This window comes from Lithobates pipiens, unplaced genomic scaffold (genome assembly GCF_037356315.1).
Source record: "Lithobates pipiens isolate NorthernLeopardFrog02 unplaced genomic scaffold, aLitPip1_a1.2 Scaffold_23, whole genome shotgun sequence".
In the NCBI taxonomy this organism is placed as follows: Eukaryota; Metazoa; Chordata; class Amphibia; order Anura; family Ranidae; genus Lithobates; species Lithobates pipiens.
The window spans coordinates 93,247,326-93,274,263 of record NW_027507785.1 but is presented as its reverse complement, the minus strand read 5'-3'; the positions used below and the strand labels follow the sequence as shown (position 1 = coordinate 93,274,263).

The window sequence follows — 26,938 nt, the reverse complement described above, 5'->3', positions numbered from 1 at the left end:
GAATAGCCTTGTTCAGATGAATCACAAGAGCCAATGATTTTAAGGAATTTTAAGGAATGGATAACCCAGACCCCTTTTATAAGGATCCATATTGCCAGTGTGTGTTGTAACTGTTAAGCCGCGTACACACGGGCGGACTGTATGGCCTACTTAGTCCGTCATACAATCCGACGGACAGTCCGTCCTACTTTCGAATGAACGGACTTGACCACACACGGATGCACAAACAGTCCATCGAAAGCTTGCGCGATGACGTGTACAGCACGTACGACGGGACTAGAAATAGGAAGTCCAATACACAGCAATGCAACCTTTCGCCGTGTAAATCCTTTCTGAGCATGCACCATTCTTAGTCCGTCGAACTAGCCTACTGACGAGCGGATTGTCCGCTGAAACCAAAGTATGACGGACAGAATTTCGAAAAATCCGAAATACTTAGTACGCCAGACTGCACGCTGAAAAAGTCCGCTGAAGCCCACACACGAGTGGACTGTCCGCTGAAATGTGTTTCGACGGACTAAGTAGGCCATACAGTCCGCCCGTGTGCTCGTCAGTAGGCTAGTTCGACGGACTAAGAATGGTGCATGCTCAGAAAGGATTTACACGGCGGAAGGGTGCATTGCTGTGTATTGGATTTCCTATTTCTAGTCCCGTCGTACGTGCTGTACACGTCATCGCGCAAGCTTTCGACGGACTGTTTGTGCATCCGTGTGTGGTCAAGTCCGTTCATTCGAAAGTATGACGGACTGTCCGTTGGATTGTATGACGGACTAAGTAGGCCATACAGTCCGCCCGTGTGTACGCGGCTTTAGGGAAAGTGGATAATTCTGTGTAGGGAGAGAATTGATTAATTTTGTAATTGATACACATTCTTAAAGGCAGTGCCTGGCTTCTCGTGCTTTTTGTTTTATTATAGCTTGCTTATTAGCCCTATAAATAGGCAGAATTTAGAACAAGATTCACCCCCTATAGACTTCAATAGTGTTTGTTTTTTTAAGTTTACAATCTTTGAGTAAAATTTGCAAAACTGTTCACAAACCAAACCAAGGCAATCCTAGAGAAAACCAGGAACTCTTGGCCCAGCACACCAATTTACCAGCAGGTGACAACATGATAAATTGCCAACTGTCTATTCTTCCCTCATACTTATGTTTCCGTTCCTGCTTTGCTCTGGATTTCTGTCATTTCCTGGCATCTTTTTCCTCTACTCCTAGCAGTTTTTTGTTACTCATGACATTATCACTCAATAGCAGCCACCCTGTTTCTAAAGTATAAATGAAAATGGCAACTAAAAGGTGAAACAAAAAAGTTGAAAGTTGGAAATCATTAGCAATACAGGCAGTCCCAGACATGGTTGAACGGCCCCTTAATGCCCCTTTTTACTCAGCCTATAGTCATCTTTCACCCCAATCTATGCATCATGCTCTTACGTGTTTCCGCATGTACAGCTTTACTGATTCAGACTTCCCGTAACTACTCATTGCCATTGAGTACCATTTAGTACAGACAGAGTTGTGCGTTGTGATTTGTGAGGATCTGACATGGTTGCACAACTTCTGATACATAGGCCCCAAGGAGCTTAAAGAATGCAACAAGTGGAGCATCTGTCCTTAATTATTGCATTCAGAATTACAGAGAAAATACTTGACTGCTAGTAAAATAACCCCAGTGCACAACTACTTCATTCCTTTGATGTCATCTAATGAGCAGATTGGAAAGATTGTATTCACTTTGGACACATTAATGCTTTTAACTTTGCTCCTTAATTATCTTAAGACCGTATTTTATTTAGAGAATTATCTGAAGACCATATTTTATTTAGAGGTAAACTCCCATTCCCGAAATGTTTTAAAGGGAATGCATGGTGAGTTTGATCATATTTTCTTCTTCTATTTATTGTAGTCAGTACTTGTGATGAGCTAAACTCACATGGGTTACCGAAGTTCAGATTCCGAATCTGAACCCCATTGAAGTCAAAGGGAGCCAAAGGTTAAAAAACATTATTGGCCATTTTCTAGGTTAATAGGCAAGGGATAGAATTAAACCGGCAGCGTTTAACCCCCTCACCCAATCCACATATGAGAGACATCGGTTCTCCAAGTCTCACCTCTGTAAGCCATCCAGTAACAAATCCATAAAAGAAGTCGGCACTATGTCAGGATCTTCTGTACATATATATACTGTAACAATTTATTGGCACATCAGGTTAAATTTCAACCCAATTTTAACCCGATGAGCCAATAAATGATCTGTATAACAAATTTAGGGGTATTTCATACTTCTATGGTCTTTTGACAAAGCCTAGCCCGGAACGAGCCACTCCGGCGATTGTCTCATGGGAGCGAACTCTACACATACAAGTCTCTCCAGCGACCTGGTACCGGGCAATCCGTTTTCCAGCTGTAGTATCCAGAAATGTGTCACACTGGGAGACTGTGATGAAAATCCTTTACAAGTGGTATTACACTCCGTCTAAATTAGTAAGGATTTTTCTGTCCCAATCTGGAAAGTGTTGGCGAGAGTGTAATCAAGACGGACATATTTACCATATTTGGTGGGAATGCCCGCTCATAACTACCTTTTGGGCCGGAATTTCCTCCTTCATCCAGAGCATAACAAATGTTACTGGCAAACTGGCACCGCAGACGGCTCTCTTTGGTCTTGATCTTGCATCTTGGCCTTCAAAATTTCACACCATAATCACTCACATACTAACTAGACTCGCTATTTCCCGTCGTTGGAAGCAATCTTGCTCACCCTCTGTCCCAGATGTAATTATAATATTAAACAACCATATGTTGATGGAATTCATGTTTGCGAAAGCACATATGAAAATTGAGTAAATTCTATGCTACTTGGCAACACTGGATACAAGATTCCAGAGCTCAATTACACTCTTGATCTTAACAGTCTTTCTTGAGCCCCTATGCCACTGCTCTCATACGGGCGGGAGGGGGGGAAATCCATCTGACCCCCATAGGACATGGGTCCGAGCCCTCTGCGGTGTGCCTGCTTATAGCATTTAAGGATTTTTCTTCTTCTACCCTCTTTAATGCCATACTCACCCGTTTCTCCGCTCATCCTCCATCTTTCTCTACCCTTCTTTAGATGCTCTGAGGGGGAGAGATTTGAGGCAGTCTCTCCCCGCCAGTTATTCCCTTCTCGCTAAGGTATCATGATCTTACGCCTGTCACCTCTTTGCCCCTCTCTTCTCTCTCCACAATTTGCTGTGTAGAATTACCCTTTTGTCATGTTAAGTTTGTTGGCATTGACATTGCATTATTTACTTTGACTTTTATGCGATCTGTGCTGTACTTGCAGTTTTTTGTTCAATAAAATTTTTGAAACCAAAAAAAAAAAAAAATGATCTGTATAGAAGATCCTGCCATAGTGCTGACTTCTTTTTTGGACTTGTTAATAGGCAAGGGATGGACAAATGGCATGGGGGCTGGACACTGCCCTGGGGAACATGTACAAAACCAAAAGAAATGTTAAATTCTATCTGACAAGGAGCAACAATTTTAATAATACTTAAAGGGCAGCATATTAAATAATGAATTTTACACTTGAGGGAGGTTCTCATGTTTTTTTTCCTTATAGCCTTTTAAAAAATTAGTTCATATACCTCAATAACTAAAGTAGTGCCTCAAGACAGGCTACCTTCTTAGACCAAGTGGGTTCATAGAGACCTCAATAGCTCAAGCATAAATTAACACAGAGCTGAATAATGCATAGTGGTGACTCATCTCTTACACAACAATATTTAGCCATTGTTCTTATGTGAACTGTTGGCCGGCAAACTGACGCATCCAGATAGAGGCTAATGCTGGTTACAGACAATACGTTTTTTACTCTACTAAGCAGGCTGAACAATTTTTTTTTTTACAGATTGCTGTAATAAGACATCCGATGTTAGTGTGGCAATCTCCCCCTTTGATGGCAATGAGCTATTGTGTTCTGAAAGGGAGACTGTCCCCAGCCTTTCCGCCAGAACAGAGTGATCAGCGCTTATAGCCATTGGCTGCGAGTGCTGATTAGAATGAGAAACTGTACACACCTACCAAAAGTGGGCCAGTTCCTGCTGAACCGACCGTTTTTGGCCAATTTTTTGGCCTGTGTGTACTCAGCTTTACATACAACTTACAACACTACTGATATACCATCTTTCAAAAAACCTGTGCTCTTCTGGCCACAAAAACAGAATTTTTTTGCTTTCTTGTCAGCCATCTCTTCATTAAAGAGCTAACAGGAGAGGAATTGTGTTAAATAGAGACCCCCACGAAGATGGGTCAGCATGGGCCTTCATCGGGATGTGGCAGAAGGTATCAGAATTTGCACATTAGATTTGATTGCTCCTGGGGCAATTATGACAACCAATAGAGTTATATACAGGCAGCTGTATTTACCTGCCCATTATTTCAGTGGCCGCCTTACCATGCTTTTTATGGGTTGGATGGGTTCACTTTACACCTGTAGGCACAGTAACAGTCACACTACACAATGATTCTGCTTTACCAAAGGAGTAACGCATTTTCACTTTCTAGGTGAATTTTTCACTTAGCTCAATAAACAGGTGAAACAAAGTTAACATTTAAGTTAAGTTAAAGTTAAGTTGAAAAACACTCAATATCCTACAAGGATTTTGTTCACTCTTTGTTGTATAATTGAAGTCAGCACAACTTCACCCAAAATCTGGCCAAAAATAATAGATGTTTGTTCAAAATATTTTGTTTATTTTCAACCACAGTAACATGAACACTTGAAAGAGCAGGATGGACATTTTTTTCTTGATTGAACAAACTTCTAACAGTGAATGTGGTTTATGTTCAGGTCCATTCACTCAAATGTTAAAAGCAAACTTTTTTTAAGCACTTTCAAACAACATCTGTAAAGAATGTACTAGAGTATTTTTGTGAAAATGTGTGTTTGAAAATCTACTAGTCTATGGCCAGCTTAAAGTGGTTGTAAACCTCAGACATGAAAAAATGAACAGAGAACATCCCACTATAGTGTGTACTAACCTGAATCCAAAGCACCAAGTTTGGTTCCTCTCTGATCTCTCCTCTCTCGGCTATCTGCATGACTAAGGCCGCGTACACACGCGCGGACTGTTCGCCCAACTTTGTCCGTCCAACAGTTTCGGCAAACAGTCCGCTCAAACTTAGCATGGACGGACATGGCCACACACGACGGACGAACAGTTTGCTGAAACCGTGCGCGATGACGTGAACGGCACGTACGACGGGACGAAAAATACGACGTCCTATACACTGCAATGCAACCTTCCGACGTGGAAATCCTTTCTGAGCATGCGCGAGACTTAGTTGGCCGAACAAGCCTACACACGAGCGAACAGTCCGCTGAAACCTTGTTTCAGCGGACAGTTTTTCGGAATTTCCGTAAGACCTTGTTCGTCCAACTGTCCGCTGAAACTGTCCGCTGAAGCCCCACACATGAGCGGACTGTCCGCCCAAACACTGTTCAGCGGACAAGGTTGGGCGAACAGTCCGCGCGTGTGTACGCGGCCTAACTCCTAATAGATTAAGCCGACATCTCTGCTTCCTCATCTCCCCTCCAGCACACAGCAGATGACTCATACCCTCACTTTCCTCTAATTGGCTCTCAGATTACACTTAACTTGGTGCTCTAGCTCTGCAGTGTGTGTGTGTGTGATGGCAGATTCCTGAACCCCCACTGCACTTTCTGCTGCTGAGAAAAATCCTTTCATCTGTGTCTTGTACAAGGCTGTATAGGACATAGGGCTGCATATAAACAGGTCCAATGTATGTATGGGGAGTTCTTTCATCTCTGTGTATCATCTAAGGTTAGTCACTTCACTGAGTATATGTATGGGTTTACAACCACTTTCATTCAGTAATCTACTGTAAGTGACATTTCACTTACAAAACTTTAAAAAAAAATGTACTCACAAAGAAAATTTCCTTAAAATTCACTTATCTCAGTGAGTTAGTGGAAAGTTATGCTGACTTCAACTATGTAAAATGAAAATCCTGTTTTTTACATTTTCTTAGGATACGATTGGATATTTTGTAATTTTACCTAATTTCCCCTCATTTAATAAGAAAAGGGAAAATTCACTTTTAGGGCTCATTCACACTAATGGGGCTCCCTGAATAGTTATCTGTGTTTGGACAGGGGGCAAGGAGGCATTGTATTACCCCTTTATCATCTGCTTTAACCTCTTGATCCCTAAGCTAGTGCACCACAACCATGTACATTACATGTGGTTGCAGGGTGCTTGCAGAGCAGCCCCATTCACTTGAATGGGTCAAATTCAGTTGGGAGCAAAGCCCTGCGGCAATGCATGTGTACACTCCCGACCTCTACCTGTGCAGCTAATGCCCCATTTACACCTATCATCCTCTGTGTATGTTTTTTGCCCTATTTTTGCCAACACGAATAGGACAGCCCATTCACTTGAATGGGCTGCTCTATGATGCTACCGGCACCTTTTCAGGCATAGAGTTTCGCAATGATTTTTTATGAGAAAATTTGCATCTGGTGAGTTTTTGCATAGTGCATCATGAATTTTAATGTGTTTTTCGGGCATTGTCAGCTGGCAGGGGTGTATGCAGCCTAAGAGGGGAGTCTAAAAGCACGTCTCAACTGCAGGGTTTTACTGTCCCCCAACTGTTAGTGTAAATGAGCCCTTAACGTGAACATATACTATTTCTTTTGTAATTCAACTGCCCATATCTGTCTAATTTTTTCTGTGTGCCTGGCTTAACCACTTGTCCACTGCACATATACCTGACAAGGCGGATTACATTCCTAGTACGTGTGTCCGACACATCTGGGTTTGGGGGCGTGCATGCGCGCCGCCAGAGACCTGCTCCCGCTGTGATTAGACACAGCGGGAGCTGATCTCCGGGTACCAAGGACTCGATATCCGCCGACACCCTCCAACCATTAGGCATAGAGCCAGAACGGCAATCTACATATGTAAATAAGGCAGATCGTCATTCTGTCAGTAGTGAAGGCATTGATCCTGTGTTCTTGTTAAGCAGAAACGTGGATCAATGCTTTCCCCTAGTAAAAACACCTCCCACACAGTGAGAAAATGCAGGTTAGGCACATAGTTAACCCTTTGATCACCCACCACCAGATCCCCAAATCATACCTGGTACTTCTGGGTATAGGGTAGACATGGATATTTCTCCCATCTGCCACAATTCATTGCATGAGTAACCTCAATCGCCGGATCCCATCATATTATAAGGGGGGCAGAAGGAATATAATTTCCCCTGTGCACGGGCCCACTCTTATGAAGTGGAAACATAAATAGGATTTCAGGTTGCTCAAGCAGTAAAGTTAAGGACAGCCACATGGTGTGGCATGTATATCACATTCACAGACAGGTGCACTTTGCACACACGGGAGCAGTGTTCAGACTGCCAACCCAATGCGGCTAATGCAGGTGTACTTTACATCTTTCAAAAAATACGAACGACTATGAGATTGACAAGTAGATTTTTCTAAACAGTGTAATATTATAAGTTGCTTATACAGCCAGAGTTTTGAGTATAGCCTTAGTGACTGTGTGCAGAAAGGTCATTTCATGAGACTATTATAATGTAGGTGACATTACAGGTGTGTACTATATGTCCTCTGTTCTGTTATCAGGCTTGTTGTAACAGAAGGATCTTGTTACATAGCAAATCCATCCCCTCTAATGGTATTGTCTGTCTTTTGCTTGTCATCTAGTTTTGATTAGTACAAATCATGTGTAATTATATCCTTTACGTTAATCCTTATTTGTCAGCATTAATCAGGTGATAATGCAACATTTACTGATCGTGATTCAGATTTGAGGGCATGGAGTGGGTTGATTTTTATCTGATGTCAATTTAATTTTTCCAGGTGGTGTATAGCACAAAGCACTGTACTATGAGGCCTTTGGCCTAAATATATCTGAAATATAAGTGATAGGCTTTGTTAAATAAGACCAGTCACTTAAAGTGATACTAAAGTCTTGTTTTGTTTTTTTGTTTGTTTAAAAATAACAAACATAATATACTTACCTGCTCTATGTAGTAGTTTTGCACAGAGTAATCCCGATCCTCCTCTTCGCGGGTCCCTCCCTCCTGCCGAGCGCCCCCACAGCAACCATTTTGCTATGGGGACAACCGAGCTGAGCTGCCGCTACCTTTAGAAGCACTTTAAGCAGCCCATAGATTAGTCTTTTTTTTGTTCAACCCATGGGAGATTGAATATATGGATGGGGGAATCCTCCCCTCTGAGTTTTTGTATTCTGACAGTGGAGCAATGTTGCCAACCTAACAGACTGAAATTTACTGACACTACACTCATAATTTACTGGCACAGCTACGTTTTTACTGGTGTTTTCAAAAGTTGCAAAATGACAGATTTCAGTGCAAATTACAGTATCTAGGCTACAAACAAGTACAATATGCAATTAGCAATGTAAGGCAAAAAACATATTTCTTATTTTATTTTCGATATAGTAAGCAAGTATCTCAGGAACAGGACTCAGGAGGGGCAAGGAATTAAAATTGGCAGGCACACACACACATGAAACTGACTCTCACAGTCCGGTACACACGACCGGACTTTCCGGCAGACTAGTTCCAATGGTCGTTCCGACTGACTTTTCAGCGGAGTCCCGACTGACTTTCCGAACCAACGGACTTGGCCACACATAATCACACCAAAGTCTGATGGATTCTAACGTGATGACGTACGACCGGACTAGAATAGGAAGTTCATAGCCAGTAGCCAATAGCTGCCCTAGCGTCGGTTTTCGTCTGTCGGACTAGCATACAGACGAATGGATTTTTCGACTGGACTCAAGTCCGTCGGAAAGATTTGAAACATGTTCTAAATCTAAAGTCCGTCTGATTTTTAGACAGCAAAGGTCCAATGAAGCCCATGCACGATCGAATTGTCCGGCGGATTCGTTCCGTTGAACCGTTGCTGACGAAAAAAGTCTGGTCGTGTGTAGACAGCATGACACCGACACACTTCATCGACACGTCCCCTTCTGAGTTAAAGTGACAGTCTCTCTTCAAGCCAGATCGTCCTTTCAATCTACTCCAAACCAAACAGCAATGACAGACCCGCTCCCGCCTTGACTTGCTCCTGTCCCGCAGACCCGCACACTCGGCTCCCTTGCACCATGATATCACATGACACTCTCAATCACCACCTCCGCCAGACTTGCCCCCTGTTGGTGCCACCCCAACACACTGTAGCAGGCTCCCCTGGATGGTCTTGACTGGCTCTGGACCAGAACTGTGCATGTGCAGTTCCGAGCCGAGCGTCACAGCCATATTTTTTTACTGCCAACCTTTTTCCTGTCACTGGCATTTACTGTCTGGATAAAAGTACCCAATTTTTACTGGCTGCCAGTAAAAATACTGACAGTTGCCAATGCTGCAGCGGAGAGACTTCCCTGCCATCAGAATACACTAATCAGGGCTGCTGGCTATAAGGTTAAGGCTTTGCTCAGCATTTATGTGTAGTAAAGTGCCACTATGGGGTTGATTTACTAAAATTGGAAAGTGCAAAATCTGGTGCAACTTTGTATGGTAGCTAATCAACTTTTAACTTCAGCTTGTTCAATTAAGCTTGACAAAAAAAAGCTAATTTGTTTCCATGCGGAGCTGCACCAGATTTTGCACTCTCCAGTTTTAGTAAGTCAACCCTTAAGCGTCAAAAAATTGAAATAAAAATCTATTCAAGTATGTAAACAAGTGGAGGTATTTTTCTTCCCTGTAGGTGGCACTGTGCAATGCTACATCCGCAGGGGAGTCTGTTACAGGAAACTTAGAGTCTGTCGGTTTTCTCTGGGGAAGCCAAGTATCTGATTTAATGCCAAAAGAGTTAAGACGGGCTTTAAACAAGGGAGCATTTAAATAAGGGATCCCACATCATGTGGGCATACTTCTAAGCCCTTGTACACACGGTCGGAGAATCTGTCGGAATGAGTCTTATCGGACCGTGTCATCAGATAATCCGACTGTGTGTGGTATGCATCGGACTGATTCCGTCCGAATCTCTGTCCGACCCAATTTTCCAACATGTTGGAAATATTTCCCGACCAACTGGGCCGGACGGACCTAATCCGATCATCTGTAGAGCATTTTCATCGGACCAAGTGCCACGCATGCTCAGATCAAATTCCTACATCAAAGCTATTGGCTACTGGCCTGAATGTAGTCCCATCGTAACGAAATTACGTCATCACATTCTGAAAGATCGGATTTTTCGCCAACTTGGCCCGACCGTGTTTATGCAACAGTTTCGGACACAATCCGTCAGACTAAATCCGACGGGCAAAATCCGACGGATTTGGTTGGCAAAATCTCCGACCGTGTGTACAGGGGCTTAGAAGTGTAGGAGATGAGGGTATGATCGATGTGTAGTTCAGGCCAACATCCCTGTTAGATAGAAGAAACAAAAGGAACAACCCCCTGGTGGGACTTTAACGGCTTGTAGCAGTAATTCAATCATAATGAAATATAGTTTGTCAGAGAAATATTAAAAGTTCGATGCAAGTTTTATAGGAAAAATCATTAAAAACAATTAAAGGCTGGTGTATATTTGGGTCAACAATGTACAAAATACACAGATGCAAACAGTTCTACATATTCCATGGACTACTGTGATGTCTAGCACCACGACAGAACCACCATGGAGAACACCCGACACGTTTCAGAAATGTCTTTCTTTCCCCAGGGGTGTGTACTTTATTAGAAGTTTAATAACCTAGGCCACCCCTAGGTTCTGACTGCCATGGGGTTGCCGTCATGTCATCAAGGACAGTGCAGGCTCTGTTCCTGCTCCTCCCCCTTGGCTGTGGCCAGCAGCCCAGGGATGTAGCTCTTTGCTTGTAGGTTCCTACCCCCATGCACATCGGAGGACACCCCACACGGGATGTCACTCCGCTAAGGGAGGCAGGGTTGTGCTGTTCATCTGAGGACCAGGCCGGAACACACGCCATTTTAGTAAGGGGGGGGAAGTGCACCCACCCGGCAGTGTCCCCTACCATCAGTTAGGTATATAAAGCAGAGTCATCAACAGTGTCCCTGGATCCATCCTCTTGATCCATGGGATAGCATCTTCCAGCGGCAGCGGAGATCTAGCAACACCCTATTTATGAGGTAAATCTCATCATCATAGTTTTACCTCCACCTTTTACCTTTCCAGGATCTCTGGTATTATTACATTTTCATTACATCTATTAGTATCTCTATTGGCTTCTTTAAACTTCCACTTCTAGGCATGCCTATCTCTTTGTATACATACAGGTAGATTTTCAATATTGGGGGGCTGGATTTCAATTTACATTAGCTATGATCTTCCACATATACAGTATCTCACAAAAGTGAGTACACCCCTTACATTTTTGTAAATATTTTATTATATCTTTTCATGTGACAACACTGAAGAAATGACACTTTGCTACAATGTAAAGTAGTGAGTGTACAGCTTGTATAACAGTGTAAATTTTCTGTCCCCTCAAAATAATTCAACACTTAGCCATTAATGTCTAAACCACTGACAACAAAAGTGAGTACACCCCTAAGTGAAAATGTCCAAATTGGGCCCAAAGGGTCAATATTTTGTGTGGCCGCCATTATTTTCCAGCAGTGCCTTAACCCTCTATGGCATGGAGTTCACCAGAGCTTCACAGGTTGCCACTGGAGTTCTCTGCCACTCCTTCATGACAAGATCACAGAGCTAAACAGATAAACATAGCTGAAATACACAGTTGTAATTCTGTTTTGTTCGTTTTGTGATTACAGACATATCTGCCAGACAAAGCCAAAGTTTGGTTATTATTTATTTTATTTTGTACAGCTTTAGTCACATGACTTAACTGTAATGAAGTATGTCCCTCGATGTGCAGACTGCTACATTCTTTAGAAATCTTCAGTGCAGGGCTGCCCTGTCCTCTTCCTGCTGCTGATTTTCCAGAGCTGTGGGGGTTGACGGCTTTGGTTCTCCAGGCTCAGCTGCACCAAAGATGATCTGATGGGGACATACCCCTTCTAGCCTCTCATCCATTGAGAAAGGTTCTTTCACAGATAACACTGCCAGAAACATTATATATGAATGGGGTAGAGTCTGATCAGTAACAGGATTCTCTCTCCCATTCAGATATCAAAGGATAGGGATAGGATAGAATAATACTGATGGGGGAAATCATTAAATAAGGGTAACTGCAGCACCTGAACTTATCTTGATATTGACCTCATGATCAAAGTAGGACTTGGATGGCAGTACTAGAGTAAAGAGAGGGTGAGTAGTGCATTGAGATTTTTTTTATGCAGTGGGGGCATTTAAAGTACAATTAATGGCTCTGCTGTATGACAGTCTAAACAAATACCAAATCCATTTAATCTCATTGAACAGGCAAAATCCTCCTACACATTTGTGTTATACATGTTGCCCCTTCCAGACACTGTAGCTCACAGTGGGAAGGTTTTGGTACTTTCAATCCAGAAAGAAGTGGGCAGGACAAGGTGTGACAAGGTACTGATTGACAAGCTACAAGCAATGACAATGATGATACCCACACCCCTAAAAAAAATTTCTTATCCCACTCATGCACAGTATGCATAGCTTACATGAGAGTGGCAACTCTGCGCTGAATTTAGTAGCAGTGCAGCATTGTTGTCACACCATTACAGGAAGCTGCATGAGAAGGACTTGCACTGGCAGACTGAAAAGGTAATTGTAAAACATTACAGGAGGGACTAGGAGAAAACATTAGTGCATAGGGACTTAATTAAGTGCAGCAGCTCATATATTTTGTAACAAGAGGCCATAGTTGTTTTTTTTTGCTTTTTTTTAAACCTCTGTAGAGATGTGTTGCAGTATCTTGCCCTTAGCTGCTTTTGCCCCCAAAGTTAAAACTTTCCTTATCACAATACCCAACTTTTTGCACTCCTGTATTTTCTTAAAGTATTACATACACATCCTATAGTGTTCCTAGAAAAAAAAAAGCATGCTAAGTGATTTCATTTAATGATTAATGAGCAAGTATCAGCAGCACAAACAGGTCACAATGTAGCAGAATGTAATCCTTTATTTGCAGTTTGTCTACCAGAGGCTGGCCTCTAGCTAATGATTCATTTGTCTTTAATTGCACAGACACCCCAGCTCTCAAGTCACATAAGAGGCAATGGAAAGTGCTGCTGGGCTCACCTACATTTGCAGACTTTATAGAGCTACCTGAAGCCAACAGCCAAGGCATTGAATTCAGTATCCAATTAAATACACAGTTTGAAAGACTTTAAGAGGCCTAAGGGACTCTTTCCTTTCATAAACCTCTGCCACCCCTCTCATTCAGCAAGCAAATTAAAAATATTACCAGTTCCCCTAACTGCACAATGTTTTCATTAATACACCATCAGAGTCCTTCCAGGCAGCTGAGGGCAGTGGGAGAATTGCACCAAGCTCAGTGTAGCCTCTGAAAAGTTTAGTAAGATCTGATAACCTCCACAGAATTTAGAATAAGCTTTTGCTTCCAGTTTGACTTCCGCCCAAGTTTGATGCATTGCTGGGAAGTTTAAAAAAGGTTTAAAAAAGGAGCAGAAGTGTTTAAAGAAATACTTTAGTGTTTTTTTTTTTTTTTAAGCACCAGTCATTATTTTCTAGTATTTGATAGAGTAGAGGGTTAGAATCTCCCTACCATTTTTTGTGTTTTTTGTGGCCCTGTTGGTTAGATCAACTGGCACCAAACATAAAGAGGAGAAATTCAAAATGTTTACAACTGTCACCAGAACATAATGTTGACACCTATTCCAATGAGAGATGTCAGAAATGGAACTCATACTTTTCTGTTGTGTCTCTAGGGCAGGAAATACTCTTTCCGTAAAATAATGCTTTCTCAGATTAGTTTTTAACTTTCCTCCTCCTAGTTTGAGGGTATGTCCCCGTGTTCTTGATCTTAACAATATTATAGCAATAAAAATCTGAAAAAAAGTTCTAATACTTCTGGCTATATCCAATATAAAAAAAATAGTTTTTTTTCCTGAAGTTCTAGTTTTATTATGAATTTATTATTTGTTGTATTATTATGTTTTTATATTTTGGAGGGTTTTTTTTTAATCAATATATTATATCTGTGCATTACTATCTCTCTCTTTATTTAATACATTGCAAAAAAATAAACTTCAGATTGTTATGGCAGTAGTAGTTATCTGTCTCTAACTCAAACCTCAGATGAAGACATTTTGATAAAGGCTTCTGTTCTGGTTTATTTTTGTTTATACGTACATTCTGCTTGAGCTTTTGAAGAAAATTAGGAAAACGTGAAAACTTTTGAGGAAAATGTAAAAATACTTCTGGAACTTCACGGACTGGCTGAAATTGAGAAAGCAAAATATCAAGATGCATTTTGCTCATATTTTTTCCCAACTAAAAGAACCAGGAATCTATTTTAGAAAATATCTATTAATTCACTACACATTCCTTCTAAAAGAAAAACAGTAAAGGCATTTGATAAAAACGAATTTAAGAGAACTATACATGCACATTATTTAAATGTTTGCCCCCTCGCTGATAAGGGGTCATCTCTTCCTACCATAATAGAGCAGCTAATGCCACAGACCACCATGACAAAAACAGCCAGTCTTTAAAGGAAATTATTAATTCTTACCAGTCCCAGCACTGATGATTCAGATCTCTTTCTTGCAGATCTTCTCCAGTCCAAAAAATGTCAGCACCTGACACACCATAGTGTGTATTAGGTTTCTGCTTCCCCCTGCTGGGTGTTGTAGTTTCACCCACCAGTTGATACATAGCTATTGCATAGCTCCCAAGTGTCCCTGATTTCTATAGACTGTCCCTGGTTTGAAACAAAGTCCCTCTGTCCATCCCCCCCCCTTTTTGTCCGATTTATATAGTTGTATAAAACATGCACTTTTTATCTTTCAAAATGTGTTTCCCAGTGCTAAACCTTTCATTCAATTTCTAAATTGCTGCATTTGTAAATTTCAAAAGTCAGTATAAAGGAATAGTAGTGTTAAAATAAGGCACTGGATTTAACTATTTTTTTTGTATAATTCTCCTTTAAGGGGGTGTGACAGGGGGTGTGTCCTATGCTTACATACTTTTGCTAATAGGCCCATTCCAAAGTTGAAAGGTATGCTACTGTATCCAAGCAGAATTACAGTGGCACAGCAGTGTGCATGTAAAAAGGTGTTAGAACAATTCTTAGCTTGACCACTAGATGACACCATCTCATAAGTTATATAACATGTGCAACGTGAGAATAGACAGAGTTTGGGTAGAGATGTTCGCAAGAGAGAAGCAAGGTGTGGAGTTGGCTCCTGTGGAACTGGTTGGCGCCCTAGTCACAGTTATGTAGCCCTGGAAGGGTGAGGCATTCCCCAGTAGGAGAATACCTAGAGAGCTTCTGTTATTCAGGTTAGGGGTATTAATAGGTACAGGGCAAGGTATGCCTGCCATGAGGAAGGTATTAACAACTGCTGCCAAAATTATCAGAACTAGCCCTCCATAGTGATCCTGAAGTAAAGCATTAAATACGTACTTGACTCATCCCTTCTTTGTTTTTGGCCTATTCTGGCTTGGTTCCTGGCTCACCTGGGAAGAATGCAGGCTGAAGGGTCATGGCATGGTAATATACATGTCCCAGATAGCAAGCAATTGTGCTGCAAGTTTAAAAATTACTTGCTAAGCTATTGCTAGGATTGCCAGAATTGCTTCACAATTGCAGCAAGTCTGCGTTGCATGACTCCAGATCAACTTTCTTTGCAAACAATCTGAAAGTCTGCTGCAAGTTCTGGTTCAATTTCGTTGTGCAACAGTCATCCCACCACAGGGGTCACTGTGACTTGCAGAGCTCTTGCTGTAGACTCCACATTGCAACTTTTCCACGCAAATTTGCTACGAATTGGAAAAGTGTCAACTAGAATTTGTGTCTCAAGTGTACAGCTTGCCAGTGAAAATGTGAAGAAAGCTAACAGACTTACAATTCAACACTGATACAAATTTGTGGCAAGTTATCTTTATCTTATCTTTGCTATCTGGGTGGTGGTGAACTGTACACTTTATTTGCTTCCTTTGGGAGCAGGGGACTCACACTAATCCAGAAATTAAGACAAGAGGCTTGTCAGAGGTACCTGAGGACGAAACATGAATGATACTAATGTTCTCTTGGCCCTGCCCTCATGTGGGTGTCGGCATAGCCAACAGCTGGGGTGCAAACATCTGACACACCCGGAAGTGTTGGATGCTGAAAATTCTTTGCCTGTTGCAGCTCTCTAAGAGCAAAGAATGGAGCTAGTGGTATTGGGACTGGTAGGTATTGTTAATATTCTTTTACAAGCTGGCTGTTTTTTTCTCTATAGCAACAGGGTCCCTATAAATTCTGATGCAACTGCTGTTTCCAATAGTATTATAACATCCAATAGTATTATTACATTGCATCTATGATAATATACTTAGAATACAGCTTTTGTAGTTAGTAAGCTTGAATAGAAAATAATGTCATTGCTGTAATAATGCACATTGTGTGTCAAATACCAAAAATAAAGAATGTTGCAATTTAGAGAAACTGAATTTTCAGAAACCGTCCCATCCTATAATTATACGTTATCTCTCATTTCTGCACTAAGTGCTCAGTCATAAATATCTTAATACAATTAGGCCCAGCAGACAGGAAATGCTTTCAGTCTTTCGTCTCCCAGCAGCCAAATTGAAAACATTCTGCATAACCTATGGAAAACTATTATATCGGTGATTAAAGCAGAGGAGACGTTTTCTAGATGCCTTTGCTGAATCAGGTCACTGCCTGCAAGTTTCTCGAAGCAAGTGATGAAAAATAGTTCTTGTTTACTGAATGCATCGCCGTGGATTGTTCGTTTAAGGGGCCAATTTAACATATCAGTATGTATTTTCATTATGAGGGAAAAAAAAAAAATTGTCAAAAATGCAAAGAAAGCTCATACAAACATGTTAAAAAAATCCTATTTCTGAAACTTTCCTACCAATATCAAGTAAGCCTAGTTCCCTATAATGAATATTGGGGACTTATTGCTGGGGATGGGGTAGATGCTAGACTGCTGTACACTGTCCACACTTGGAGTGCGGGGGACATCTTTTGGAGGTTACCCACCATAGAGACCACACCAGGAGGAGATTGTACTGTGACCTACAAGAATGGCTGCTCTTTTTTGCTATAATGCAAGGGAATCCAACCTGGTGTCTGGCCTGGTGATCTGGTGAGTGTGGACCTATTACAATATTCCCAGGAGGTGGATGCACGGACACTGACGGGACACAGAGCCCTACAGCACTTTGTGCACTTGAAATAGACTTTGAATTGCACTATTGTTAGTATAAACACTTTAACAATTTGTCACTTCATTAATTTGTTTGTTCACTGCAATTGTTTGCACAGATACTAGTTTCATTGGATGCACTTTATAATGTTGTATTAGTTACACACCAACATCATTTTTGCAACCGTAGTCACTTTATTATTAGCATTAGGTGCTAATGGCACAGTCCATTTCATCATTTAGTTCGTACTAGATTGGCACAGCATCTGACCAATCACTGAGCAAACGGCAAGATCCTGACAGCGATGACGTCATTCATGCATCGCGATGCAGCCATTCTCTTCATCAATGCAGAATTCTGCAGAATTCTGCATTGATGCAGAGAATGGCTGCATCGTGATGCAGCTCTGGCTAAGATGTCTCCAATTAGAAAAATTTGAATTATACAATAAAATCCCAGCATACATTTATATAGAAAATGTTAGGTTTGTATATCGTCACTGACCATAGACAAGCTGTGCTATCATAGAAAAAAGATGGTTCAAATGGGTTACAGACCCTGGAGGGAAACCAGAAAAAACTTTTTGCAGCTCATTGCGAAAAATAAGTGCAGGGGAGCCCTGGGGCCATCCTAAAATGTATTAAACAAAATTCTAAGTTTGAAAATACCAATTCTGACATTTAAAGTCAGAATTCTGAGATTAAAAATCTGAGATTAGTCTGAATTCTATCCTGGCTGGTAGAGATCAATACCAACCTCCCATACAAAAAGCTAATCTACATACTGTACATAGATGTTGCCCTTCTAAAAGCAACACAATCTGGGATTGCTGGTTGGAACACTCGGCCACCTGTGTATAAACACCAATCCCACTTTATGGGTTCAACCTGGGGTGCTCCGGGATTCCCACCCTTTTTATATTTTATATGGGTTCAGCCTAGCCATAAAGACACTGCAATAATTTGCAATTTAAATGTCTCTCAGTCACCGTCTCTGACTTCCTATGTCTCTTTACCTGCTATCTCTGTAATACTGTTTGGTGGCACACTGATGTAGTGGGTAGCACTCTCGCCTGGCAGTAAAAAGGGTCACTGGTTCAAATCCCAACCACGACCAGGGCTGGACTTACCATTGGGCTTGACTGGGCTCAAGCCCATGGGCCCCGCCCAATAGGGGGCCCCACCGAGATACATAGCCGAGTGTACTCGGCTCCGCTCTGCTCACAGTCACGCTCAGTCCTGCCCTATGATGGACATAACACAGGGGCTGGGCGTGACTGTGAGCCGAGCCAAGTACACTCGGCTACTCTTGGGCCCGAGAGCCCCCGAGAGCCACCGAGATACACAGGACTCTGTATCTTGGCGGCACCATTTTTAAACTTCAAGACTACAATGACAAGGCTGCAAGTGACACTGGAGCAAGGCTACAAATGACACTGACAAGGCTGCAATGACGCTGGACAAGGCTGAAATGATGGGCAAGGCTGCAGATGGACACTGATCAGGCTGCATTGATGGGCATTTAAAACGTTTTTTCCTTAAACTTCCCTCCTAAACTTGGGGTGCGTGTTATACGCTGACGCGTGTTATGTGCCGATAAATATGGTAATGTATAGAAGGTAGGGCCGAAAGTGACTCAAGCCCAGGGGCCCCCACCATCCTAAGTCCTGCCCTGACCACGACACTACCTGCCTGGAGTTTGCATGTTCTCCCTGTGCCTGTGTGGGTTCCCCCTGGGTACTTCGGTTTCCTCCCACACTCCAAAGACATGCTGGTATGTCAAAATTGGCCCTAGTATATGAATGTGAGTTGGGGACCTTGGATTGTGGGCTCCTTGAGGGTAGGGAACCAATGTGAGTGTCAATATAAACAAAGAAAGAATTTTCTCCTGCGCTCATGAAGGCGTCATTGATATAAAATGGTAGTACTTTCAAAGTGTGTGATCTGATGCATTGATGCATTGATCAAGATGTTACAGTTTATTCATAAAAAAGGGGGGAGGAAAAAAAAGTATCTAAGTGTTCATAAAACCAGGTTACAAGTATACACATTAAATTAAGAAAATAGACATGCCCATGCAAGGGCAAGGGCTAAAATATTACTGACGCGTTTCAAGGAAAATCCTCTTCATCAGAGCCTTGTATAGTATTGTGGATCAACATACAGGGGGGTGGCTAGTTGGGAGGAGTGTCACATGGTAAGTGATGAGTTCTCCTACGCTCTAAGTTTTTCCACATCCCAGCACTCTAAATGTCATAGAGAGATGTGATTCGTATGTTCCTTATGGCAGTTCAATGTGTATCTTCTGGTTGTGAATGCATTCAGGTTTACAAGAAGGATGCAGCCTGCATGCATCTCTTTGAGAACATGAGGCAGTTGCTTCTGTAAGGGTTATAGGTAGCTCCAAACAGAAAGTAGTCTTGTGTTGCAATGAGGATATCAGCTGTCACCCTCCATGTGAGACATCAGTCATGATGGCTGCATTTAACGGGGCACAGTGGCTGCATTTGATGGGCACAATGGCTGCATTTGATGGGCACAGTGGCTGCAATTGACAGGGCACAGGGGCTTCATTTGACAGGGCACAGTGGCTGCAGTTAATGGGCACAGTGGCTATAAATAAACTTAGGCTTTAAGGGGCAAGGGCAGGTAGGTCATTGCATGTCTGATAGGTCAGTGTGGGTCAGTGTATGTCAGATAGGTAGGTCAGTGTATGTCAGGTAGGTCAGTGTGTATCAGCCAGGTAGGTCAGTGTGTGTCATGTAGGTCAGTGTATGTCAGCCAGTGTATGAAGCCCCTGGTCTTTTTGCCACCTAGCAACGCCCCTGCCTTCACCTATGTAGTGCAAGGGCCTGACTGATTGCATACAAATTGAAAGTGTTTAAGCTTGACCTCATATCAAATGGTTTTGGTAAATCTAAGATAATTGTACAAGTGAATTTTGTAATGTATGGACGGCCTAAGCTAAAAATAAATCTATGGGCTAAAAAGGAACACGTAAAAAAAAAATGGCTAGGCAAGTATATAAGACACTGATAATGAAATATTGATGAAACCTGTAGTGGATGTATACTGCATTTTTTATAGAAAAATGACTCACAACTGGATTGAATTTATCCACTGTCTTTTCTATCAATCAGCCTGTGTACAAACAGCCTCTTGGGCTGTTCCCAAATGATCAGTGCAGTCAGCAATAGCCAACAACACTGATTATTATATTCTGAGGACAGGGGAGACTTTCCACAGTCAAAATACAATACCACAGCAGGAAGGATTTCTCAATCCACCTCGGTTGCATGGATGGGAGAATAAGATCTTTTTTTCGTTAGTGAAATTGATCTTTTTCGAATGAAAAAAAAAAGATCAATTTATAGGTATAAAATAAAATCATTTTTTTCGTTAGTGAAATTGATCTTTTTCGAATGAAAAAAAAGATCAATTTATAGGTTGCCTAAGGCCGCGTACACACGGGCGGACTGTTCGCCCAACTTTGTCCGCTGAACAGTGTTTCAGCGGACAGTCCGCTCGTGTGTGGGCTTCAGCGGACAGTTTCAGCGGACAGTCTGACGAACAAAGTTTTTTGGAATTTCCGTAAGACTGTCCGCTGAAACTTGGTTTGAGCGGACAGTCCGCTCGTGTGTAGGATTGTTCGACAAACTAAGTCTCGCGCATGCTCAGAAAGAATTTACACGGCGAAGGTTGCATTGCAGTGTATTGGACTTCGAATTTCTCGTCCCGTCGTACGTGCCGTTCACGTCATCGCGCAAGTTTTCAGCGGACTGTTCGTTCGTCGTGTGTGGTCAAGTCCGTTCATGCTAATTTTGAACGGACTGTTTGTCAAACTGTTTGACGAACCTAGTTGGGCGGACAGTCCGCCCGTGTGTACGCGGCCTAACTCTTCAATACGACACAGAAGTTAAAGTGATACTAAAGTCTTGTTTTTTTTTTTTGTTTAAAAATAACAAACATGTTATACTTGCCTGCTCGGGGTAGTGGTTTTGCACAGAGCAGCCCAGATCCTCCTCTTCTCAGGTCCCTCTTCAGTGCTCCTGGCCTCTCCCTCCTGCCGAGTGCCCCTACGCAGAGCAGCTTGCTATGGAGGCACCCGAGCCAAGCCGTGGCTCTGCGTATCCATTCAGACCCTGCCCCCTCTCTTTCCTTATTGGCTCCCGCCAATGGCACCCACTGCTGTGTCTCAGCCAATCAGGAGGGAGATTCGCAGACAGCCGAGTCTCTTGCAACATTGGTGGATCAAGATGGGGCTCAGGTAAGTATTAGGGGGGACTGAGGAGGGCTGCTGCATAGAATGCATTAAGCTAAAGAAAAAAACTTCTGCCTTTAGAATCACTTTAAATCCAATGTAGTTTAACTTTATATAAGTGCAATACAAAGGGTGTGTTCCAGTCTTTTAAAGTTTAAGGAGACAATGACTTTCCTAAGCCCTATCTATGCAGTGAAAAGTGAAACTAATCTATACAACAGGTAGAGAGTGTCTAACTAGGGAATGAACTAGCCTGCACTAAACAGAAGGGGGAGCAAGTGAACATACCAAGGGCAGGGAAATAAGCAGGCTGCTGGGAGAGCATAGCTAGAATTTGTAAAAGTAGTTGTGTCACTGAATAATACCTAATAAAATGATTGAAATCATTATGTATCAGTGTTACACATTTGCCTATATTGAAAAAAATGCAAGAAGCCAATCACTAAGTGCAAAGTCTTGTTACCTATATTAAACAATTCATTCCAGTTCACGGGGACTTTGATTTTTAGTAATGGCTACTTCACTTTTCTAATTTCCCTGAAAATAAAATAAAGTCCCATTTCTGAAATAGTGTATACTTCATAATTGAATTGTATGTTGCTAAGATGCATTTTCTATTAAACTGGGAATTTAAATACTATTTGAATTTTCTGTTTTTATTTTCCATAGGAACTGAACTGTTATCTCATTGACAATAATGGCTTCATCTTGGTGTCTGAAGATTATAAACAGGTAAGACATTTCATTGAGAGTAACTTGATACATTATTTGAACCAAAATTTGTAACAAAAATGCATAGGCAAGGGTTCAGAACCCTGAAGATAATTATTCAAAATGGTTGCACCCCTTGAAATTTGCTACTTTATCTGAAAATACTAGGCAGGTAAAGTCTTGTTTCTTGGAGCCAAACTCCCTTTACAGGGAATCTTTACTTACCTTTTTGTATGTTCCTGCAGACAGCCAGATGTGCTTACACTTAAGCCCCGTACACACAATCTGACTTTCCAACTGGAAATGTATGATGACAGGCTGTTGCTGGTTAATCCAACCATGTGTACGCTCCATCGGACAGTTGTTGTTGGATTTTTTTTGCCAATAAATGTTGGCTAGTGGGTTTTCAAATTTTCCATGGGCAAATGTCTGTTGTCGGATTTTCCGAGCGTGTGTACACAAGTCCGTCAGACAAAAGTCCAAAGTACAAACACTCATGCTCGGAAGCAAGGACGAGCCGGAAGCGGTCGGTCTTGTAAACTAGCATTCGTAATGGAGAATTAACATTCGTGACGTGGCAAATTATGAAATCTCCAAATGCAGTGCACAATTCTCGTCTTCTTTAATGGGATAATAATGAAACTATTTGCTGGTGATACTGATAGAGTTATTGCAAACAAATTTTCAAAGGCTTTTTTTTCTAGTGATATCAAGAATAATAATATTATTATTATTTTTATTTTTTATTTGGGCAAGTTACCACAGCACCATTATCCCGCGTTTTTTAAGATTAAATCTCCGACAGACTTGCGTACACATGCTCGGAAAATCCGACAACAAACATTTGTCCGTGAAAAATGTGAAAATCTGCAAGCCAACATTTGTTGCAAGCCAACATTTGTTGGGCGAAAATCTGACAGCAATTGTCCAATGGAGCATACACATGGTCATGATTTACCGACAACAGCCTGTCATCGGACATTTCCTGTCGGAAGGTCCGATCGTGTGCTTTACTCTAAACCATAACGTACACCAAAGTTGTTCTTTAGTTCTGGATACAGGGGGAAAGGGTTAGACACATTGCGGGGGGTTTACTAAAACTGGTGCACACAGAATCTGATGCAGCTGTGCAGAGTAACCAATCAGCTTCTAGGTTTTATTGTCAAAGCTTAAATGGAAAAGCTTAATTTAGAAGCTGATTGGCATTCTTGCCATTCTGTGCCCCTAAAGAGGTATTTTGTGCATATTTTCCTGCAGGAAGTAAGAGGAAATCTCCCCAACAAGCGTCTCTATTGGGATATTTTCTCTGACCTTCTGTACTGCTGACAATGTTTCTGCTGATTACATTTTAGACCCCATCATTTTCAGGACAGAAACTATAAGTGATCCTTTCCCAGTTTTACCCCCTTCGTGATCAGAGCACTTTTTACAATTTGGCACTGCACTGCTTTAACTGGTAATTGTATGGTCATCCAATGATGTATCCACATTTAATTTTAGTCCTTTTTCCCCAACAAATAGAGCTTTCGTTTGGTGGTATTGGATCACCTCTAGGATTTTCTTCTTTTTTTTTTTTTTACGATATAAACGAAAAAAGACTGAAAATTTCTGAAGATGATATTTTCTACTTTCTGTTATCAAAAAAATCCAATAAACTCAATTTTAGTCATACATTTAGGCCAAAATGTGTTCAGCCACATGTGTTTGGTAAAAAAAAAAATTCAATAAGCTTATATTTATTGGTTTGTGCAAAAGTCATAGTGTTTACAAACTGTGGTGCATTTTCTGGAATTTACGCAGCTTTTAGTTTATGACTGCCTATTAAATTTTTTGAGGTATTAAAATGGCAGGGCAGTACAAAACCCCTCCAAATTACCCTTTTTGGAAGTAGACACCCCAATGAATTTGCAGAGAGGCATGCTGAGCACATTGAGTATTTTATTTTTTTGTCATAAGTGATTAAAAAAAAAAAAAAATTGCAACACCCACCCTTTTAATCTGTAGGGCCTCTGTTTTAAAAAAAATATATAACATTTGAGGGTTCAAAGCAAAACAAAAAAAAAAGATTTTGTCATGTAAACAAATAGTGTCAGAAAGGGCGTTGTCTTCAAGTGGTTAGAAGAGCGGGTGATGTGTGGCATAAGCTTCTAATATCGGGGATAAAATGCCAGGGCAGTTAACCCACCTCCCCCAAATGACCCCTTTTTGGAAAGTAGATACCCCAAGCTATTTGCTGAGAAGCATGTTGAGTCCATGGAATATTTTATATTTTGCCACAAGTTTCAAGAAAATAAATAATTTTTTTCTTTACACAAAGTTGTCACTAAAATTATATATTGCTCACATATGCCATGGTTATATGTGGAATTACACCCCAAAATACATTCTGCTGCTTCTCCTGAGTACGGGGATACCACATGTGTGGGGCTTTTTGGGAGCCTAACCGCGTACAGGACCCCAAAAACCAATAACACTTTTCAGGATTTCTAAGGGCGTAAATTGTTGATTTCACTCCTCACTGCCTATCACAGTTTTGGAGGCCACGCAATGCCAAGATAGCACAACCCCCCCCCCCCCAAATGCCCCTTTTTCACAAAGTAGACACCCCAAGCTATTTGCTGAGAAGCCTGTTGAGTATTTTGCAGATCTCGTTTTTTGTTACAAAGTTTTGAAAATTGAAAGAAGAAAAAAAATACATTTTCCTTTTCTTCATTTTCCAAAACAAATGAGAGCTACAAAATACTCACCATGCCTCCCAGCTTGGGGTGTCTACATTCCAAAATGGGCTCATTTGGGGGAGTTTTGTGCTATCTTGAAATTTCAGGGCCTCCAAAACTGTGAGTAGTGGGGAGTAAAATCACCATTTTATACCCTTAGAAAGCCTGAAGGCGGTGATAGGTTTTCAGGATCCTGTACGTGGCTAAACTGACAAAATGTTTCATACATGTGGTATCCCCATACTCAGGAGAAGCAGCAGAATGCAGAATGTATTTTGGGGTGTAATTCCACATATATTCATGCCATGTGTGAGCAATATATCATTTAGTGACAACTTTGTGTAAAAACAAAAATTCCATGGACTCCACATGCCCCTCAGATAATAGCTTGGGGTGTCTACTTTCCAAAAAAGGATCATTTGGGAGGGGGGGGGTTTGAACTGTCCTGCCATTTTATGCCCAACTTTAAAATATTATGCCACACATCACCCACTTTTCTAAACACTTGAAGACAAAGCCCTTTCTGACACTTTTTGTTTACATGAAAAAATCTTATTTTTTTGCTAGAAATTACTTTGAACTATCAAAGATTTAAATGGTGGGTGTTGCAATTTTTTTTCACAGTATTTGCACAGCGATTTTTCAAACGTCATTTTTTGGGAATTTTAATGCACAAAATACACTATATTGCCCAAATATAAAAGATGATCTTATGTTGAGTACATAGATACCAAACATGCTTTAAAATTACGCACACCTATGCAGCAGGGACAAACTACATACATCTTTAAAAACCTTTAAAAGCCTTTACAGGTTACCACAGAGGAGGTCTACTACTAGAATTACTGCCATCGATCTGTCATTCACGGTGATAGCTAACATGTATGGTGTAATTACTGTTTACGTATGACACGAGATCGATGCTTTTGTTCGCCTTTGCACACTAGCGGGGGACAGGGGTGCTTTTTAGATCTCTCCTCAGCCCTTCCGGTGAAACCAAAGTCATAAAATGGGCGTAGCTTCTGGTTTCTTAGGCCATAGAGATGATTGGAGCCATTCTGGCCTCTGATCAGCTCTACGGTCAGCTGGCGGAACCACCGGCTGCAATCTCAGGTTCCCCAGTGGGACAGTAGTCTCTGAGAAAAGCATGGAAGACGGTGGGGGGAAATGTTCCCTCCCACTGCTTGTCTAGTGGCTAATTGGCTGCTAGGATTGCTTTTACATGAAAGCCAACCGCCAGCTGAAAAAAACTATACCAAGATGAAACCTAAACCTGCAGGCATCATTTCGGTATAACCACTCAAAGTCCAGCAACATACCAATACGTCGCTAGTCCTTGTTGGGGATATATTGTAATGTTCTTTTTTCTCATGCAGCCTGTGGGCTGAATGAAAAAAGAGAACCTTACAGATTTCTCCTTTCACATTGATCGGTGGTATGCCCACCATTAGAATATCATATGCATCCACCCACTTCTAATAATGGGCATACAATAAATATAAAAATATATGCCGATGCATAGGGGCAATCCACCCCTAATGTCCACCCCTGCCCCTATGCTTTGGCAGCATATACTCTTTTTTTTAACTGTGGTGGTGAAATCACCTCCTACAGCGCTGGAGTTATGGATTTACGTATTGTGAGATTAACCATATTGCTGTTAAAATAAAAAAATATGTGCTGCATCTGAATGGCATACCTGCAAAGCAAACAATGGTAACAATAGATCACAGTATCAATAAAACTTTAACTTAATAAAACAACTTTTTTTATTGCAATCTATGCCAAAAAAAGAGTAAACAATATATGCCGAAGCATAGGGGAAATCCGCCCCTAATGTCCACCCCTGCCCCTATGCTTCAGCACCTCCTACAGCACTGGCGTCCTGGATTTACATATCGTGAGAGCAAACCTTGTTGCTGTCAAAATAAATAAACCCGTGCTGCAGCTGA

General features: G+C 41.5%; 1 protein-coding gene across 2 annotated transcripts in view; it reads left to right on the top strand.

Annotated features, from left to right (window-relative positions):
* CACNA2D3 (calcium voltage-gated channel auxiliary subunit alpha2delta 3) overlaps window positions 1–26,938 on the top strand; it is a 1,440,485-nt gene that overhangs the window by 1,259,395 nt on the left and 154,152 nt on the right. For both annotated transcript variants that reach the window (XM_077452052.1, XM_077452053.1), the window contains one exon: window positions 22,228–22,290. In XM_077452052.1, the coding sequence (XP_077308178.1) occupies window positions 22,228–22,290 (63 nt within the window). The remainder of the gene's footprint in view (window positions 1–22,227; window positions 22,291–26,938) is intronic.